At 37.3% G+C, this 20,273-nt stretch overlaps 1 protein-coding gene across 4 annotated transcripts; it reads right to left on the reverse strand.

Annotated features, from left to right (window-relative positions):
• Positions 1 to 1,000: 1,000 nt before the first annotated feature.
• On the reverse strand, positions 1,001 to 20,236 carry ABCE1 (ATP binding cassette subfamily E member 1). Of its 4 annotated transcripts, none has more exons than XM_026668793.2 (18): positions 20,094 to 20,236; positions 17,584 to 17,742; positions 17,223 to 17,308; positions 15,290 to 15,387; positions 14,423 to 14,540; positions 11,855 to 11,992; positions 11,583 to 11,652; positions 9,695 to 9,791; positions 8,428 to 8,517; positions 7,948 to 8,069; positions 6,868 to 7,089; positions 5,986 to 6,045; positions 5,842 to 5,900; positions 4,207 to 4,317; positions 3,978 to 4,120; positions 3,747 to 3,869; positions 1,468 to 1,579; positions 1,001 to 1,331 (listed from the first exon to the last, which is right to left on the reverse strand). In XM_026668793.2, exons 2-18 carry the CDS (start codon positions 17,684 to 17,686, stop codon positions 1,284 to 1,286), a joined length of 1,800 nt encoding a protein of 599 aa, XP_026524578.1. In that variant the 5' UTR covers positions 17,687 to 17,742; positions 20,094 to 20,236; the 3' UTR covers positions 1,001 to 1,283. The 4 variants fall into 4 exon arrangements, with proteins under 4 accessions (XP_026524578.1, XP_087819192.1, XP_087819193.1 ...); XM_087963066.1 differs by having other exon boundaries at positions 20,090 to 20,236; XM_087963067.1 differs by having other exon boundaries at positions 19,941 to 20,236.
• Between the last annotated feature and the right edge of the window lie 37 nt (positions 20,237 to 20,273).

The following is a 20,273-nucleotide window of genomic DNA, read 5'->3' on the forward strand; positions in this document are numbered from 1 at the left end:
CTCTCACTCCTCCACCAGCCCAGGAAGAAACTGCTTCAAAGAAGCCGGCAGGGTGGCTTTTCCTGTCGGCGCAGCTTCCCCAAAGCGCCCGTTCACCCCAACCCCGCCACCCACGGTTCAATCCTCCGTTCTGCCTGCCTGCCTTCGTTTCTGGTTTCGGATCCTCCGAAGCGCCCGTTCACCCCCGCCCGCCCGCCGCCCGCAGTTCAATCCAGTGCTCCGTTCTGCCTGCCTGCCTTGGTTTCTGGTAGTTTCGGAGCAGCTTCGGCTGAGAAAAAGAGGCGAAAAGTTATTCTCAGCCGAAGCTGCTCCGAAACTACCAGAAATGAAGGCAGGCAGGCAGGCAGAACGGAGCACTGGATTGAACCTGGATTGATTGGCGGCGGGGTGGGGGTGAAACGGGCACTTCGGAGGAGCTGCGCTGACAGGAAAAGCCACCCCCGGCTTCTTTGAAGCAGTTTCTTCCTGGGCTGGAGGAGCGAGAGCGCGACTGAGAGAGGAATGAGGCGGGAGGAAGCCGAAGCCACTGAGCCAGAGAGCAGGACAGGCTTCGGTTGCTTCCTCCCTCCCCTTCTCTCATTTGTGTCCTTGATCCCCGATCCCACCAGCATTCACCGAAGGCGAAGAAAGCCGCCATTTTTTTTATTTTTTTTCCTTTGCGGCCCGGTACAGAGTGCTCCACGAACCGGTACCGGTCCGCGGCCCGGTGGTTGGGGACCCCTGGTTTATAGCACCGTTTTTTACTCACCCCAGTATTCTACCACATTGGGTAGCAGGAATAGAGTAGGAACTCACCAGGACTCTTGCTCCTCAAAACTAATATACACATTTTAACCATAACTGAGTCATTAACATTAACATTAAAAACAACTGCTGTAGATGGGCATTTATTTATGAACCTCTTTGCGGAGGTTTTGATAGTAATTTGTATGACCTTTTTTTGTTAAACCATCCTGTACAGAAAACAGCTAAAGAACATAAAATTGGAAACATGCCAGCATTTGGTATGTTAATAAGTTATATTTGAACCAAAATCCACAGTGAAAAACACAAGAGTCTCTTTCTATGACATCAGATGTATTTGCTTTGAAATATTACATCCAAAAGATGGCCATATCAGGCACAAAAATTGGTACTCTAACACTGCTTTTAGGCAGTAAATGTTACATAAAGAGTATCATTTTTTTACTCTTTTTAACCACTGGAATGAGCATTATATTTTAAAACCTGATTTTTTTTATGTAACAAAAGTTTTCACTGTTCTAAATCAATGAACTTTTCAATTAATCATCCAAGAAAAAGTAATTTCCACTTTTCTTCTGTTCCACGTCCTGGGGAAAGAAAAACACAATGAGTTTACTTAACAGTTGTAACTACAGAAAACCCCTCCACTACCACCACCCAACATTTTGTAGATGCGGTAAGTGTAGTATGAGAAGAAAATTTTTTTCTCATGGCTATTCCTACCTTGATTGAATTGACTTTGTTTATTCTTGGTCTATAGTTATTTGGATCTCTTCTGAAAGTAATTTCCAGCTGAGACAAAAACTTATTCATACCAGCCAGAAGAGTTTGAGGGCTGTAAAGAAAATTGGCAACAATTATTACATTTTAGACAATGAACTTTTCTAATTAAATGAAAGCCATCTACAGTTTGCCACTTATATTAAATATCATTTATGTACAACAAAGCACACACAATTGGATTCATCAGACATTTTGCTACAATCTAGTAGAAATCTATTATGCTGGCAGCTATTTAGGGGCAATGTATACCTGTGGTATGAACTAAAGGGAAAAAGCACACAACAACCTGCAGCCAACTCAATTTTGCTTAGGCTTGTAAAGTTCTGTTTTGAAGTGATTTTACCCAGCTTCCAAATGTACGTGTAGAGCTTTTCCAGCCTAAAAGGGACTTTGGAAATCTTTCCTGTCCCTAGACATAATATAGGAAGCAACCCTCCCCTTCCTTAATTGTGACTACTGGAGGCAAAAATAAAATAAAAATGATCCAAGTGCAAAGATGTAAATCAATTGCAGGGCTGGCAGAGAGGCCTGTGAAATGTAATAGAATTCAGATATTTCTTACACAAAGATTAGAAAATAACTACCTCCCAAACCTTGAAAGGAAGGAGTGGGAAAGAATTTTCCATAGTTCCAATTAGTGTTAAGTACTGACATGAAAGCCCTTTCAACATCTAGCCAGCCTCTTCCACTTTGTGGAAATACCAAATCAGCCTTCTTCCAATTTGTGCCCAAACATACCCAAACAATGTAACAGTTTAATTTGCAAACTACAAAGGCTGTATCTGTTTCCCAGCAACAAATTACTTAAGCGTACCAAACTTCCTTTGTGGTGCTCAGCTCTGTTCTTATAAAGATACATCTGCATTAGAATCCATTTAGTCTAAATTGCTAAGAAATATGCTCTGTGCTCTTCCATCAAAGGCAACTATATTTCTTTTCCTGCAGTTAGGGAATGAGAATCTGCTAACTGAACATAAATTAAAACAACTCCTATCCTAGTCAAATTTTCCTTCTTTTGAGAGAGGCAAATAGCTGCTGATCTGGCTTACTGTCAATTCTCCTCCTACACGGTTTATGATGGAACCACAAAAAACCATGGTTGAGATCAAACTGTGAGCACTTCACTCTAATCTACACAATGGCAGCCAAATATCCATCTAGTACAATAATTTTAGCATTCCTAAAATTCTTTGACAACACCTTTGCCTGATACAGAAGTGTTCACCTTATCTGATTTGACTATTAACTTCAAAGGTAATGGACAAAAGATTTAACATCCCTTTTCAAGAATGTCTATGGAGAACCAATTCGGCCTCTGCTGCTCATCGTTGCTACCAGCTCGGCAGAACCGGCGGAATACCACCACCGCTTGTAACTCATTATAAATAGCTTTTATGTAAACTATAGGAGAGTTAATCCATATATTCCTTAAAAATATCCAATCCGCGCGTAGAATCACTGATATCAGAATGTGTTAATTTCATAGCCAGAAAACTATAGAAATATGTTGTTCTTTACTTTCATTTGTCCCCATCAATGCAGCCTTTTGTTGACTTTACAATGAATATAGTTAATTATCATATCCCATTTTAGCACTCCATCTGTATAATTTCAATATTCCTTCCTCCGTTCCCTTTATTGTCCTTTATATCCCACACTACATTTGCAAGACATTTTCACTAAGTAAGATTCTTGATTAAATTTGTAGCATATGTATATGCACAGTAGAGTCAGCACTGACTCCTAGTGACTGCATCTACAACTCCCTGCAGTTTTCTTGGCAAGATTTCAGAAGTGATTTACCACTGCCTGCTTCCTGGGGCTAAGAGAGTGACTGCCTAAAAGTAAGGGGTTTTTGTGCCTAAAATGGGACTAGAACTCAGTTTCCTAGCTTCTCGCCTGATACCTTACCAAACTGGCTCAACTCTATAGTACCTTAATCTTCATTATTCTCAACTAGTGCTCAACTGCAAAGTCATCTCTGATATAATATACAGAAAATATATCACAAGTGTTTATTGTTTTTGGAGTTGTCAATATTAATTTTCATTTACTTCTACTTTTAATTTATTTATTAGAAGAGCTGCCTGTACTCTAAAGGGTTTTTTTTTTTTTTTGGTGTAAAATACAAAATGGCTTGGTTGAAAAATGTAAGACAAGAATGGAGAAATAATTCATTATAGCATGTGGTTCTCATTTTTTCTACCCATCCTGCTTACCTGTTTGCCACTGTGCACCTGGATGGTATTCCATCAAAGACAATGACACGATCTGCTAGGTATGTGGCCATTATAAAGTCATGCTCTACCACAAAAGCAGTTTTTTTAGCGTGAAGAATGAAACTGAAATAGAAGAGAGTTTATTAATTCTTTGCAATCAGATTTTTCATAAATTACAATCACCTTCGGATACTAGATATTTCTCCCTACCTACGATAAGTGCCAGCTTACCGTTTGACCACTCTAGCAGCCATCAGACGTTGCTCTGAGTCCAGATAGGCAGAAGGTTCATCAATTAGGTAGACATCAGCAGGCTTTCCGAGACAAAGGGCAAGAGCAACTCTCTGCAACTCGCCACCAGATAAAGTTTGCACCTAATGCAGAATCATGTTTTTAAAAGTTTAGCTGGTAAATCAGGGAAGTTTTACAGAAACTAACCATAGTAACACAAGAAGAATACCTCTTGATCAATGATATTTTCAATCTGCAAAGGCTTCATTACATCAGTCACAAACTGTGGATGTGTGTAAGCATCTCTGATCTTCTCATGAAGTAGCTGACGAACACTTCCCTATTCAAATTAAGTCATATTTAGAATTAGGCACACTGAATTGAGTTTACTATATTACTCCTACTACTTTTGTTAGGGTGCACAGTCCATAACCATCTAACGCCTAATTAGTGACTATTAGAATAGGAGAAGACAAACTACTATAGACAAGTCATCTCAAAAATGTGGAATGCCAGCCATTTTAGCTATGAAAAATTCTGAAATAAAGACAGGACTGGTTCATCTTCCAGAGGACTTCTGCCCCTATCCTTACACTCAACATTCTAAAAAAAACTAAAAACCCAAACATATATGCAGAAGTCACTTCCAGGACTTCCACCAAAGGTTGGCAGATTGGATGGTAGAACCCAAGCTGTATAAGTGAAAATGTTCCTAAAGTTGTACTCAGAAACATTCCATGTTACCTTCAGACCATGCTGACTGATTCATTTCTCCAGTGATGCAAACATTTTTTTAAAAGTCAGTGTTCCAAAATATTTAAATATTTATGGTCCTTGGAATGTGGTCTAGCTTTCCTGGAATGTTCCATTCATTGACATAAATTTGTGCATATATCTACTCCCATATCAAATATCTACTACTGTTTCCACGAAACTAAGACCCAACCAGAAAATAAGCCTTAGCATGATTTTTCAGGAAGCTTGTAAGCCTTATCCCCAAAATAATCCCCAGTTAAGCTGGGTGTGACCAGCATGACATTGCTTGTGTCAGGGGCACCTGTGGGGGCCTGGGTGGGGCAGACTCCCGGCTGCCTCTTGGGGATGGGGCTCCCTGCCCTTTCCATTTGCCGGAGCTGTCGTGGATGGGGCAGCAGGCGGGAGGCTTGTCCCGCATATGCAGCAGAGCTGGAGGACAAGATTAGATGGCGGGGGCCTCACCTCATGTCGGCACCAGCAGCAAGGGGAGGCAGAAATGGGGGAGGCACATGATCCAGTCTACTGGATGTGCCGCGTGGCCACCTGCCCCCACAGGAAAGCAAATATAGACAGTAGGATGGAGCAGGTGGCCAGTCACGTGGTGCATCCAGTGGGCCGGATCACATGCCTCCCTCTGTGCCTCTGCATGCTGCTTGGAGGGCTGACCCCTTGGCCAGCACACTCTGATGCTGCGCAGTCCTCACAGCACAGGTAAACCAAAACGCGCACCTGCTGGGCCAGTCCTCCAAACAGAGGTGCGGGGGGAGGCACAATCCAGCCCACAGGATGTACTGCATGGCTGGCTGACCACTTTGTTCCACTGTCTGTATTTGCCCATGGCCATGATGGGGCAGGTAGCCAACGTGGCGTGTCCGGATTGCATGTGTCTTTGTTGCTGGTGCTGCCGTGAGGTGAGGCAAGTGGCAGGGCACGGATGGTGCCACACCGCGGTCCCTGCGAGCTCAGCCCCTACCGTCCAATCTCAAGGACATAATCTAAAAATAAGCCCTAATGCATCTTTAATGTAAGACCCGGTCTTATTTTCGGGGAAACACAGTACCTCTGATTAATGGATAGCACAATTTTTAAAAAATGAAGCAGCACTTACGGTAGATTTTGGACTGATCTTCTGCGGCTTATAGCTTACATTTAAAACAGGTACTTCACCTGAAAGATATATACTATATGTAATCTAAGTTATGGAAAATTATGTTTAAATATTTTAAATGTAAGCCGAATCAATAAACATTACTTTTATCATCTGGAGTAAGTCGCCCTGCAAGCATCCGAATGAATGTTGTTTTTCCAGTTCCTAAAAAATAGAAAGCAGTAGTGTTGGTAATGTCCATCTTAAAAACAAAGCACATATAGTCTGTTATAGTCTGCTGCTCCCTTGCCAGAATTGCACTGTCTTCAGACAGAAGATACACAGTCCTGAACTGATAGAACCCTGTCCACTTACTCATACATATACTAAAACATGAGGGACGAAAGCATCACACCTTGAAGCATCTTATATATCAGACGTCCCAAACTCAACTTCTGCCTCACTGTCCACACTGACTGGACCGACCATGGAGAAACAATTACCATGACACAGGCCCATCACTCCTAATTTCTAAAAGAAACCTGAAGGAAACCATGGACAATGGTATTGAAAACCACTGAATAATCAAGGAACACCTCTTGTACTACCTTTATCCCAGCTCCTCCAGAAATCATCAACAAACAGAACCAACAGTTTGTTGATGATTGTTGATCAGGGGCAGCCCTCGCCAGCCAGAGGCATGAATCTAATAAGTAGGTACCTGGGTTAGCAATCACAAGGACTGTGTCAAATTCTTCAGGAGCTGCATGATCAAAATCACCTCAGATAATCTTAAGATTTTGCTTCAATCACCTTGACATGATTTGTCCAGTCAGAGTCCAATTGAAGCAATCTAGATGTCTATTCTTCAAATGGGCTACTTTACATATGGTTCTATTACACATCTCCCAACAGTAAGGAAATAATCACTTTAAAGAGCTACTGGAAGTACTACACAACACTAAATATCATTTAAATAAGATCAGAAGCACGCAGGGGTGTTTCATGAAAACTCAAGACATTTGTTATTTTTTAACTGAAACTCACCATTTTCTCCTAACATCACCATTATCTCAGAGTCAGTGAATTCTCCGGCTACAATAGACAGCTCAAACTCTCCCATCTTTTTTCTCATTCCAGGATATTTATACATACACATCTTTTTAACTTCTTCTTCATTAGCTGTCTCTGCCACTTTAAAAACTAACGATGCATCTCGAAACCTTAAGTTTTCCGTTGGAACATAACCATCTAAGAAAATATTTATGCCTGTAAGAAAAAAAGCTTTAGTTAATATTGTGAAATTGTCAGAACGGGTTTAAAAAATGCCCCCAAAATTCTCAGTGTCTTAAATGAATCTGGCTTCCCCAATGACTTTTCTTGTCAGGAGGTCACAAAAGATGATCACATGACCATGGGACACTGCAACCATCATAAATATGAAATAGTTACTAAGAATCTGAATTTTGATCACATGACCATAGGGATACTGCAACAGTCCCAAGTGTGAGAAAAATGGTCATAAGTCACTTTTTTCAGTGCCGTTGTAACTTTGAATGGTCACTAAATGAATTGTTGTAAGTTGAGGATTACCTGTATACATAAAAGTTCTGCTGTTTTGGAAATAAGATGATCTTGTAATACAAGGTTTTTATAGGTAAACAGCAAATATTTGGATACATGAAGATAGGGCAAAATCTATCCTAAGAGCATTTTGGGGATATTTTCAACATGGTGCAGCAAGCTCTTCATTTTGAAGTGCACAAATCATGTAACCTTTTACTGAAACAATGAAGAAAGGAAAAATTGAACTATACAATTATAGTACCATATCATAAGTATGGTAAGGGCAATAGACAATAAATTGATTTTCACAATTGCTCTAATTACTATATCAGGTTTTTTTTTCCTAATCTGTGTTCTCAATTCATCCAGAAGTAATCCAAAGCAGCAGGCTGATATTATGTGTGAGAAGTATTTTATCTTTCAATTATAAGAACACACTTCCTAGGATACAGGCATACACTGCTTACATGTTTTATGTATAGGTGTCAATGTATTTATTGCATCAGGATTTTTGTAAAAATATCCAGGACAGATGAAAAAAATAGTCTGAATAACAATTACCTTCTCTTACACTGAAAGGCATTGTGACGACACCATAAGCACTTGGCACACCATACAAGCAGCAGATAAAATCGGAGAGATAATCTAAGACACTCAGGTCATGCTCTACAACAATAATATATCTAGAACATAAAAAGATAAAGAATCAAAAGTTCAGAGATTTCAATTAAGCTTTTCTTCACGTTTCAGTAAAATAACAGCAAGGTACAATATTCGTGCAAAATAAATGTGTGAATATCATTTTCTATCCTACAGGGTTTTATCAACAGCATTTTACATACAGTAATTCTCAGTTAGAGAATTCCTTACTTCCCTTTGTTTGTAAAAAGAAAGAAATAATACTCACCAAGGTAAAGTTACAGATAATTTCAAAGAAACAAAAAGGAGCAAAAATAGTTCAGTTTTATTCTGAAAAGTTTTTTTTTTTAAAAAAAGTATGCAACCCACATCGTTTTAGGAGTCCATTTATAAATGTCTTACCTGTCTGGATTGATTAGAGATCGAATAGTAACAGCAGCCTTCAGACGCTGCTTAACATCTAGGTAGCTGGAAGGTTCATCAAACATGAAGCTACTCACCACAAAAAAGAAGAGATGCTTTCATCAGTGTTAAAAAAAAACATTTTTCCCGAAAAAACGTACACCATTAATTCCAGTAAGCAATAAAAGGAAAAAAGTCAACCAAGACAGATCTGAGCACGGTGAGGTAAAATGTAAACAGAAGACAGGACAAAAATACTCCACACAATTCAGTCAAAGGTGTTCTGAGCATATGCATATGCTTGACAAGTTACAAATTTTAAAACATAACTACTTTGATTGATTAGACCAATCTTAATGTAATATTTTGATTCTTAAAACGGTTGGTTCCTTTGAAAATTAAGGCGATGGATGTATATCCCTCTCTCACTATTATTCTCTTGGAACTTTTTTTTAAATATAATTTTTATTAATTTTTTTCACTTGCAATTTAAAATACCTACAGAAACATAAAAAGGAAAAGTAGAAAAAAAAACAAGAAAGAAAAAGTGACAGACTGCAGAAGAGAGAAAAAGAAAGATATCTAAAGAAGTGAGTTCCAATATTCTTCGTAGCAGTTAAAACATATTAATATTTCCACACTCCCAATATAAATATTGGGTTCCCTTCTTTCCATAAACAAACCTTTTATAGCTATAAATCCCAAAATCACCAATTCATTTTCAGCAAAATGAGTGTGGTTGGATAGGAGAGGGAGTGTTGCAGCCCAAGTGTATGCTATGAAGTACAAGATCTTGGATTTTGTACTTCATAGTGGAGCTCTTCAGGATAAAAAGAGGCAAGGGCAACCTGCAGTTTGCCTGCCAGCTCCCCAATTGACTTTGCTTATGGAAAGCTGGCAGAGAAAAGTTGCAAATGATGATCACATGACCATAAGACACAACAACCATAGCTAGTTGCCAAGTACTTAGATTATAATAACATGACTGCAAGGGTGCTGGAATTGTAAGTACCACTCATTTAATGCAGTTGTTGTTTACGTCTCTTCTGTCATAATTCCCATCATATGCTAAATAAATAATAAAGTACAGCTGTAAATTCAAATGGTTCCTGAATGACTGGTCTTTAACTGAGACTACCTGTATACCAGCAATATTGAAGAAGCTGCCATAATTCTTATTCAATTAATATCATAATCACAGGACACAGCTATTCATTCTAACAATAATGAAAATATTCTGACAAAATACTTGATTGAAAATACGTACATATCAGCTTTCTGAATGCAAACAACAGCACAAGCAAATCTCTGAAGTTCTCCTCCGGATAGATCTTCAACATTTCGTTCTCTTAGATGAGATAAATCTATAAAAGTAGGGTTTTTAAATAGCAATATATATATATCACCATGTGCTAAATATGAAGACAATTTAAAAATATTAATTTATAAGAAATTTCCTACAATAACTGTTGTTCATACCTACAAATTTTCCCATCTATGTAAGTGCTTCATTATTTCCTTCAAGGAAGGTACTAGAGATTATCGTTGGTTAGGTCCATTGCATTTTTTAACATATAGAAAACACTGAATCCTAAATAACAATTCTTGCTGGTAAACGAATATTTTTCTTGATTTATTTTTACTTTCTATTCTTTCTCCTTCAAGTTCCCACAATTTCAGAAAGTCTCATTCAAACCTCAATTTTGTGAAATATGAGATGTTTTAATTGGATATTTTAATGTAATTTTCAGCTTTGATATGAAGCGGTTCCTGGAAATTTAAGAATGGCTAGACATGGGTTAGTAAATGAAAGGTAGGCAAAACAGAGTTAATTCATCTGGGTAGAGTTATAAGGAGCAGTTGTAGTTCAATCTGAAGATTGGTGCTAAATAAACAAATGGCAACTTTGACCAACAGTTGTTGTCCAACCTATGTTGGCATTGACATATTTAGACACAAACAATTCAGACTCAGACTGGTCTACAGGTGATCCTTGTTTAGTGACTGCCTCTTTTTAGCACTTTTTTTGAAGTTATGGCGGTAATGAAAAAGTAATTTTGCAACTAATGTTCGTATTTACAACTTTTGCAGGTCTGTAAAACAAAGGAGAGCTATAATAAAATCATAAGCACACTTGCAGTTTCACTTAGCAACTAAATTTCCAGACTCAATTATGATCACTAAACGAGGACTACCGTTATGTCACTGAAATGTGTTGAAAATCATGCTGAAAATCTTCAATTGGTAAAGAGTGAAAAGCTAGTTTGCTGAAGGCAGCCAAGACTTCTGGGACGTCTAATGCTGATTTTATTGTGTACAATTCAAAACTATGGCATTAATCCTTTAAAGCAATAATAATTGGAAATGGGAGTACCAACATGACTCTTTCATTCAAGTCAAAAAGCACCAATATTCTGTGTCTGAAAAGTACATTATAAACTAGAACCTTTGAGGAGGCATATAAGTAGGTTAAGTATAATAGTATGTTGGAAAGACTTGGGGGATGAAGTGAAGAAACGTTGCTGATATGTCAGATAAGACAGCAATCTGCAGCTGCATAGTGGGCAGAGCAAGAGGCTCCGTAAATTCTCGGGCTGTAAAAGTGATGGCAGGAAAATTGCACTTTCACACTTGCAAGATTCTGTTAATGTCACTTTACAATAAAGCAGAATAAGCTTACTTGGTCACGTTTCCTGTGTGGTCTACCTGGTAAAGCTAATAGTATGGGTGGTACAAGATTGCTGGAGAAGTTTGTTTTGTAGTATGTCTCTATTTAGAATTCCTGCTTTCAATTTTTTTACTCCATTAAAAATATTTTGTAAAATTTATTTTCATCGTTGTTCATCATTTTAAATAATTTCAATTCAATAGGATTTAGTCATGTTTTAGTCCCACTGAAGTCAACCCAATTAGGAAACAAAAATGTTTAAGTCTTCCTGTTTTCAGCCTATTTCATATTTAATTTTGTTTAGTACTCTCATTTCTGGACAGGATTTCACTGTGAATAAATGAGAGTAAATATAAATTTTAACATACTCTACAATATTTCATTAGCAGCGAATGTACTTTATTTTAAACAGAAATAGAATGTTTTAAAAATATTAAATGATTATGTAAACATTCCCAAAATAATTTGTGATGAAACTACCACCTACCAAGCTGTTTACATACAATGGTCTGGGTACCGGTTTCATCCTTCCTGTCCAATATTGAGCCCACTGTTCCCTGTCACAAGACAACAACCAAATTGTTTTTTTTTTAAACCACAGGAGAAACTATACAAAACTGAAGCCTGCTACAAATGTAAGTGAGGTTAAATCTTTCATGAAGCTTTGAAAAACTCTCTCATTCCCATAACTGATGAATTAGCCCTTTCTTCCCCAAGCCGAGCATTGCATATCAGATATGCAATGCTCTTTTTACTCACTTTGGCAGCTTTTGGGATCTGGTCCACATATTGAGGTTTAATGATGGCCTTGAGATCATCTTCCAGAATTTTTGTGAAGTAGTTCTGCAACTCAGACCCTCGAAAATATGTCAGGATTTCTTGCCAATCAGGTGGGTCCTAAACAAAATATTTAAATAAATGCTTATCGGAACACAGGCATGGTTCAGAAAATAAAACCTCAGATGATTATTTTGATTATATACTTCATGTTCTGAAAAAATGGTAATAGCTTCAATATTGCAGGTTCCAAAAAACAGGAGTTATAGTAATTGGCCACTCCCATAGTGTATTTTAGATTGCAGAAGTGACTAGCTGTTTTTTCAACCTTTAGCAATTGTTCAGAAGGAATTAGTCTACAAGACATGTAAGTCAACCCATCTTTTGCATATGGACCACAGGTAGAAAGATCATATAATCCTAACAGTTAACTTCTTAAAGATATGTATTATGATATCAAAGCAGATAAGAATATTAACCTCCTGAATACTTAAAAATTATATCACAGAAAATTGAGTTTCTAAATTCTGTAGACAGATGCAGATGCAAGAATTTATCTCATTTTGCAAGCATGGGGTAACATTAATTAAAATATTAGAAGTACAAGTCTGAATCCATTTTATCTTCATGAATGCAACACAAGCATGTTGTCAATGCAAGCAAACTACATGTAATCCTTGACTTACAATCATTCGTTTAGCAACCATTTGAAATTTCAACAGTGCTGAACAAATGGCGGTTGTGACTAGTCCTCAAAGTTTTGGCCATCACAGCACTCCCATGGTCATGTTATAGTGATCTGGGCACTTGATGACTGGCTTGCACTTATGACCAGTTGCAATGCACCACAATCATGTGATTGCCATTTGTGACTTTCCCTATTGGCTTCCCCAGAAAGTCATTGGGAAAGCAGACAAAAAAGGTTGCCAGTTACTAGAGCAAGTCTCCTCCACCTGTGCACCCTCTTCCAGCCTCTGCAATTGTGCCGCATTGGCCACTTTCATGCCCCAGAGCATCAGTTTTGCCATTTCTGCACCCTTACACACTATGTGAGTCTCCTGCACCTCCCTTACACAAAGCCTAGACTTATCATGCCTCCTTCACTCCCTCATGCACCTTCTGGGGCAGGAGTTACAAGCCACTTGGGACTTGCAACTTCCTGCCAGCTTCTCCACTAACTTGGGGCTACAGGAATTGCCATCGCTAAGCGATGCGATCATACTTTACAACTGCATCATGTAGCAATGGAAATTTTGGTCCAATTGCTGTTGTAAATCAAGAACTACATGTACAAATTAAGTTGTCATATAAGGCAGTCTTTGCTAAACGAGCCTAACTCGGACTGGAAAATTAGTTGCTAAATGACGCAGTCATGGGATGAAAAATTTCATCATTGCACTGCTTCACAATGGCAGTTCCAGTAATCCCAGTTAAAGTAGGCTGGTGAGGCCCTCACACTTTTTCTGCCCTGCCAATTGTTGTCTCCAACTTCTTTTATCTCTCCCACTCCCATGTCTGACCTTTTGGTTGCCCTTCCCCGCCCCATTATCTTCCTCCCCCTCCAGATGATGAGGCAGACCTGTTCAAGTCAGCTGCTAGCACCTGGGAAAAGTCATGGTGGGGGCAGCGGAGTTCAAAGCAGCCAAAGGATAGACATGGGACTGTCAAGGCCCAGATTTTGATAGTGTGACTGTGGGGATGTTGTAACAGCCATAACCTTGAGGAACCAACTAACATTTGTTCAGCACCACTGTAACTTTGAAGGGTTGCTGAATGAACCTTTGTTAAGAGAGGATTACCTTTAAACTGCATAGGCAGGATAACAAATGGGAGCTATAAAATGCTAGCAAAGAATTGCAAAACTGATTTGGAAATAACATGGAAGAAAAAGAGACAAAAATAAAGTGCAAAAGTTTGTGGCACAATGAAGCACATGCTTTTTTAAAAAAATAGTTGCTTTCCAATTTTGTATTTGTTATATTTCATACATGGATGAAATTATGATATAAGCATTTAAAGTCATAATAAAACTAACATGATGAAAGCACAAAATCACCGTGAATATTTAAAAAATCAAATATAAAGTCAATTTGATAAAATAATGGACAAAATTGAAAAGCCAAGCCCAACTGCATTAATAAAGATCAAAGACTTGGGAGAACAATTATAATGACACGGATCTTAATTAAAGGGAAAGCTAACCAGCAAACTTTCAAGCTCTACTAGTTTCCACACACACCTTCAAAAAAGCATCATGGTCTGCCCTATAAGATAGACCAGATTAAGAAACCAATAGCATGTAGATCAATACTACTTTTATTGTAAAGCTATAATAACAGAATCTTTCAAGTCTGGATTTGCTTCTTTCCTTCCCTCCCTTTATCTTAATGTTAACTAGGAGGGGCATCCCTGAGATATTTCCTCAAATTAGATTCTTAAATGGGAAAACCCTGCTTATCTGACTGTTGTTTTGGTAATGGTCTTTCTCCTTCAAGGCCTTTCCAATTCTTTAAAGCAATCATTAGATCATTATATAATTGCTATACGTACATCATATTTCCCAAGATTTGGTTTCTGCTTTCCTGCTAAGATTTTCAAGGCAGTTGACTTTCCAATACCATTTGTTCCAACCAAACCCAGCACTTCTCCAGGACGAGGAATAGGCAACCTTCATAAAGTAATTAAAATGCAGACAATATTATAAAAACAAGGTATTTTATATTTCTTTATTTTCCAGTTCCATTGCCTTTAGAAATAAGTATGCACTTATAATGAAAGTTACAACATTTAGGTTAAGCTCAAATAACAATACATGCTTGTCTAGAAGAAACGGAGAATTATCAAAAGTTTTAACAAAACTTCATGTGTTGTGCAAACTAGTGTTCTTGAAAATATTGTTTAATAAGCATTACAATCTAAATCTGTTTGAATATATTGGGTTGTGACAAAGTGTAGTCTGACCCTGTTTGTCTATAACAAGATAATCCTACAAGAGAAAGCAAACAACTTCCTTTGTAATAGGTTGAACTGTTTGCCAGTGATAGCCTTTCAAAAAACCACAAAGTAGTTAAAATTCTGCTGATTATATGGAAATTGGTAACCTGAAGAACAATTAGGTTTAATTCTTCTCACAATATTTCTTTGACAGAATAATTCTTTCATATAAAGAACATGTGCATACTGGCTCCAAAAATCATACTGATCTTACGAATATGACAATACTACATGGAATCATCAACATCCAATTAATTAATTCAATCCAAGTAGCTATCTTATAAGCGTACTGATATATTATCCTAAACTTGTACTTATGCTATAAAGCAATTTTTATAGCAGAATGACACAAATGACACAAATAAAACACACCCATATCACTTCATATTCACAATTATTTTTTAAGAAATGTAGTGGAGATACCTGTGAAGTTTGAAGGCATTGGCACAATATCTGTGAGTTGTTTCTTTCTCCAGGTTACTAGGTAAGTTAACAATTGACAAGGCTGCAAAAGGACATTTCTGTAAAATAACATGAGTTTATACATTTAAAAGATTATAATTAATAGAGCAAATCATTTTACCTGCAGTTCTCTTTTTAAACAATAATTAATATAATTTTATACTTTATAATAGACTGAGATAGGTGACTATAGAAATTGAATAAATAAGTTTTATTTAAGACTATAATAGGCCACAAGGAGAAATTAAATGAAATTTATTTTGAAGTTGCTTGCAATGGAAAGCTTATTTTTCATTTTCGAAGCAGAATACCAAAAAAATACAGAATTTAATGTATAAAATAATTGTCATGATTTGGACATTACAGCAACCATAATTGGGGAGAGCAAAGAAGCAAGAATTAAAAACTCAAATTCTACAACAAAACAAAAAATTACAATACATCTTCTTCAAAAAGCAGGAATCTATATTGAATAGCAATTCCACTTTTCAGCCCAAACTGATCCACACATAGCGCCAAACTTTATTGGAGTTTGGCTTAGCGTATTGTTTCTCACTGAGGTACTTATCGTTTTGTAAATCATGTTTTATTGCAGGGCTGTCAAACTCCACAGAGCGGCTGCATCACACGCTGGCTACACACACGTCTGGTTTAGCAAAGGGGGAAAAAGTCCTGATACGTCACATGACGCCATCGTGACGCCGTGAATTTGACACCCCTGTCTTATTGGTTCAATACAATATATAATGAATAGTGGCCAATTTAGTAAATCATTGTTGTTTGGCAAGTTGTGTGAACACATGCTAATTTACATGATACATTTACATGATACATAGCTTACTGTTAACATTAAAAATGCTTACAGATTATTCTTAATTTATAACCAATTGCTTAGCAATCATTCAAATTTACAATGTCTCCTCAAAAGCTACTTTTGATTCCATTTTGAAGTTACGACAACTTCACCAAGTTAGTTACATGATTCTATTTTGAAATTTGGCAACTGGTTCACCTTTACCACTCTTTGCAGCACTGTGAGCATGATTTTTGACAATTTTTTTTTATTTCAGGTGTTTACTTCTGGTTTCCAGCCCCTCCCTCAAAAGCCCATTGGGTAAAAGCAGTTCACTTAACAACCATGGAATTTGCTTAACCACCACAAAAAGGTCATAAAATAAGGTCCAGTCATGTGGTGACCTGCTTAACAACTGTACTTTTGGGCTCATTATGGTCGTAAGTTGAGGACTACCTATATTTAATAAATAAATAGTGTGTGTCAATGCTGTGGTTTACTATGAAAATAACCCACAAAAAGAAACCACTTCTTTTTGAGTGAACTCCCAGTTAATAGTCAAGGTGGCTGGCTAGCTGATATTTCTGGTTATTTAATTTTGTATTATCATTATTATAACATTTGACAACAATAAGTTTAAAGTGGACCGCCAAGCATAGAGTGAAAAAAAGACAGCTGCTTTGGTTTCAGAATTAAGATCTTCTGTACCCACATAAAAGGTAAAAAAACAAAAACAAAAGTGCAACTGTAGAAACTGCTCTTCATTTAACTTCATTTCCCTGGAAAGCTAATGACTGCTTATTAAAAGTACTTTACTATTTAATCCTAACCCACAGCTACTTAATCAAGGACAAATCAATCAATTTTCCTAATTGTTAAATCACCTGTTACCTATCCACAAATGTAAAAGAGCACAATGTAACATCAAACTGTGGTTTACATTTATGCAGAATGCAAGCCTTTCACCAGTCTTTTGAACGTCTGGGAGGAGCAAAGAAGCAGCACAAAAAATAAGACCTCTTATCCAATAATGGGGGAAAAATACTTGGAACTGTCCTGTTTGAAAGATATAGAGGTATTTTTCAATTAAATGATCCATACCTTAATACAAATACCGCAACCAATACATAATGTTTCAGAAATCCATGCTATTTTGCATTGTGATGTTACTTCTATGCACAATTTTCCTGAATAAAAAAAAATAAAAAGAACAAAAATTATTCAGAGCAGTATTAGCTCTGGCCAGAATAATGTTTTGTAAATGGTCTCAAATAATCTTGAATGTAAGTACCTTAGGCACATATTTCTTAACTTTAAAATAAAAATTAGTAAACATACTAGGATACACATCAGATATTTACAAATATAACTTTATAGTTGAAAAATATGATTTTAAATGTTTTTTCCCTGTTCTGATTTTACATTTAAAAAAAAAAGTTATAAGTGACCTTGCATTTCTTACCCATTCGAACCACAGGGCAACTCTTCTTGCATTCCTGGCGACATTTCTTTGGCTTACATTTATCGTGGTTCACAATAGCAATTCTTGTTAGTTTATCAGCCATAGTAAGGATTTACAGATTATTCACATATAATAAGTAAGGATTCCAAAATGATGATTCTAGAATAAAAGAACAAACAGAGATAAATATCCAGGAAACACTGAAGAACAGCAGATATCAATGATAGTGAAGTCGAAGAACAAGCATGCTTGGTAGAAGGGAGGTATTTCATCTCAGTCTTGCATTGATTTTTGTGGGTAAAGCCAAAATCAGTCTTAATCCTTCCATGCCAGTGCCTTTTGTGGTAAACTACTTAAAACCAAACTCTGCAGAATACAAATCTGATTCCTTATCAACAACACAAGCAATATATGGACAAGCAATGTAAGAGGCTTTTTTTAAAAACAAAAACAAAACTTCAGTTCTTAAACTGTGACTTTCAATAGCTTATGTCCTGACTGCTTAAAGCTGAAAAGTACCTCTTATCCACATTTTTTTTTCTCATATCACTAAATGTGACAGATTCGGAATGAGATCTGTAGTCGTATTAGCTTTTATAGAGAAAGTAAACATAATATACACAATAAAAAGGGGAAAAAAGGCAGTCATGATTTCATTGCTGCATTCCAAGTATAGGATTTAATTAAATAATTAAAGATTTTTGTAAAACTTTCATAAAACATAAAATTCTGGAGCCTTGATGTTCTCTGAATTTCATTATATTTCATTATCCAATTAGATGACATCATCAGTGTACTCTAGGTTATTCTCTGGTAATCTAGTTGCACTAATATTATCTTTTTGGATGATGAAATGTCTTCAAGCAAACTGAGCTCAGAGAGCAACAGGGACTGTACAGTTCAAGCCTGAAATTACATAAAACTCAAAACTTTATTTACTCATTTGCTGAATTTATAGGCCACTTTTCTGCAAAAATATGGTGCTCAAACAGCACTTAAATGTATCCAATATCAAAGTCTAAATCAAAAACAAACTCGTACTATTTGATCAAGTAAGTATAATTTTCCTAATTGTTAAATCACCTGTTACCTATCCACAAATGAACTGCAGACTGTGTATATGCTTCTAATAGCCCAGTTGAACTTTACATTTTTCATCACAGTACATGGAACTTTAATAATACAATAATTTTACTGATATTTTTAAGTCAGTTTTTTACCCTTTGTAGATAATCAATGGACTGTAACACTAAGTAACAATGGTATTAAGCGAAGTACCGAGCACTGCTTTGTATTTGAAAGGAAAACAGAGCTTCAGAGCACTTACAGAGTATCTGCATAAAGGAACATAAACTTTTTTTGGGTTCATGTGGCCACTATTTGCAGCTGTGGCACAATCTCAAAAAAACAAAAACAAAACTTGAATGTGTTTAAGTAGCTCCTGTCAGGAGGTGCTATCTTACATTACATACACCCAAACTCCAAAGCAGTTTTTCTCTAAAAATTCAAATGTTGCTGAATCCCAATTGACATTATCTCCAGACAGCCAAAATTTTATTTTTTATCTCATTCTTTCCATCCATATTAAACTACTGAAAATGTGGGAAGCATTCACATACAACAGTTTACATCCATGTTGTAGATGGTTAGCACAATACAAGATTCATACAGCAGTTTTGTAATGGTGACTCAGTTAATCTAAGAAAAAATATTTAAATATCCAGGGATTATATTACCAACAATTATCTCTGCTACCTAAATAACACTGACAACTATGCTGTGTTTTATCGCATTTCTAATATAAACGCTCCAAATTATCCAGTGAACAAACGTAAGTTTAATATTTGCCATGATCATCTTTTTTATAGCAACAAACCATACTTATTTTTTACTTCACTGATATAACATGGGTTCCAGCAAAGGAGACATTTAAAGCTTAAACAAATATCTAAAAGCAGAGGTAAAAATAGCCATCTTGACGGTCAAATCAAAAGGGTTTCATAGGGATCAGAAGAGTCAACAGATAAGTGGAAAAAAAGGACATTTTCTAAGCACTGTGCCACAGCTGGAGGCGGGGGGGGGCAGGGAAAACCTTCTGATTAAAAGTATCTTAAATCAAGCCGGTTCTTGGAAAAGAGCGTCGTCGAAAATAAATTCAACCGAGAGGCTTTTGCGGCCGTCCTTTTTTTCCTTGCCCAACTGGGGTGAAGATCAAGGGCTGGAAGGGACGACCCGGGCCCCGTTACATCGAGCCACTCAGAAAGCGGAATAGACATGTTAAGGGCTAAGAAAGAGACGAAGAAGGGCTGTCAATGGAACCGCGGCGGTACCAATTAGGGATTGTTCGGGCTTCTCACCGGCTAGGCTGCCTCTCTTTCACCGCGACGGGAAAGAAGCCTCGAGGCAGCTGGACAGCCGCGGCCCAGCCAGCCTCAGCGACAGCCACCAAACCAACTCCACCTGATTGGAGAAGGAGCAGACCGGGCCCAACTACCGCTAGTTCCACTTACCAGGAAAAAAAATTAAGAGGCGGGAAAAACGAGAAGGGTGGGCTACGAATGAAAAAATTCCCCAGGCCTCCGTGGCTCGCAGGTGGACGCGGAGACAATGTGCCCCGACTGCCACCCGTTCAAAATGGCCGCCACCCTTAAAGGAGGAGCCGGCGGCTCACACCGTAGACATGGAAGTCT

The sequence above is a fragment of the Notechis scutatus genome, chromosome 4, assembly GCF_049901735.1.
Source record: "Notechis scutatus isolate UNSWTSFEM ecotype Mainland chromosome 4, rNotScu1.2, whole genome shotgun sequence".
Taxonomy (NCBI): domain Eukaryota; kingdom Metazoa; phylum Chordata; class Lepidosauria; order Squamata; family Elapidae; genus Notechis; species Notechis scutatus.

Coding starts and splice junctions, on each gene's coding strand:
- ABCE1 (XM_026668793.2), bottom strand. CDS start 17,686: ATGGCTGATAAACTAACAAGAATTGCTATTGTGAACCACGATAAATGT. Junction 17,309..17,583: donor TTGCCCTGTGGTTCGAATGG/GTAAGAAATGCA, acceptor TTTTTTATTCAG/GAAAATTGTGCATAGAAGTA. Junction 3,870..3,977: donor GCTGCTAGAGTGGTCAAACG/GTAAGCTGGCAC, acceptor CTTCTATTTCAG/TTTCATTCTTCACGCTAAAA.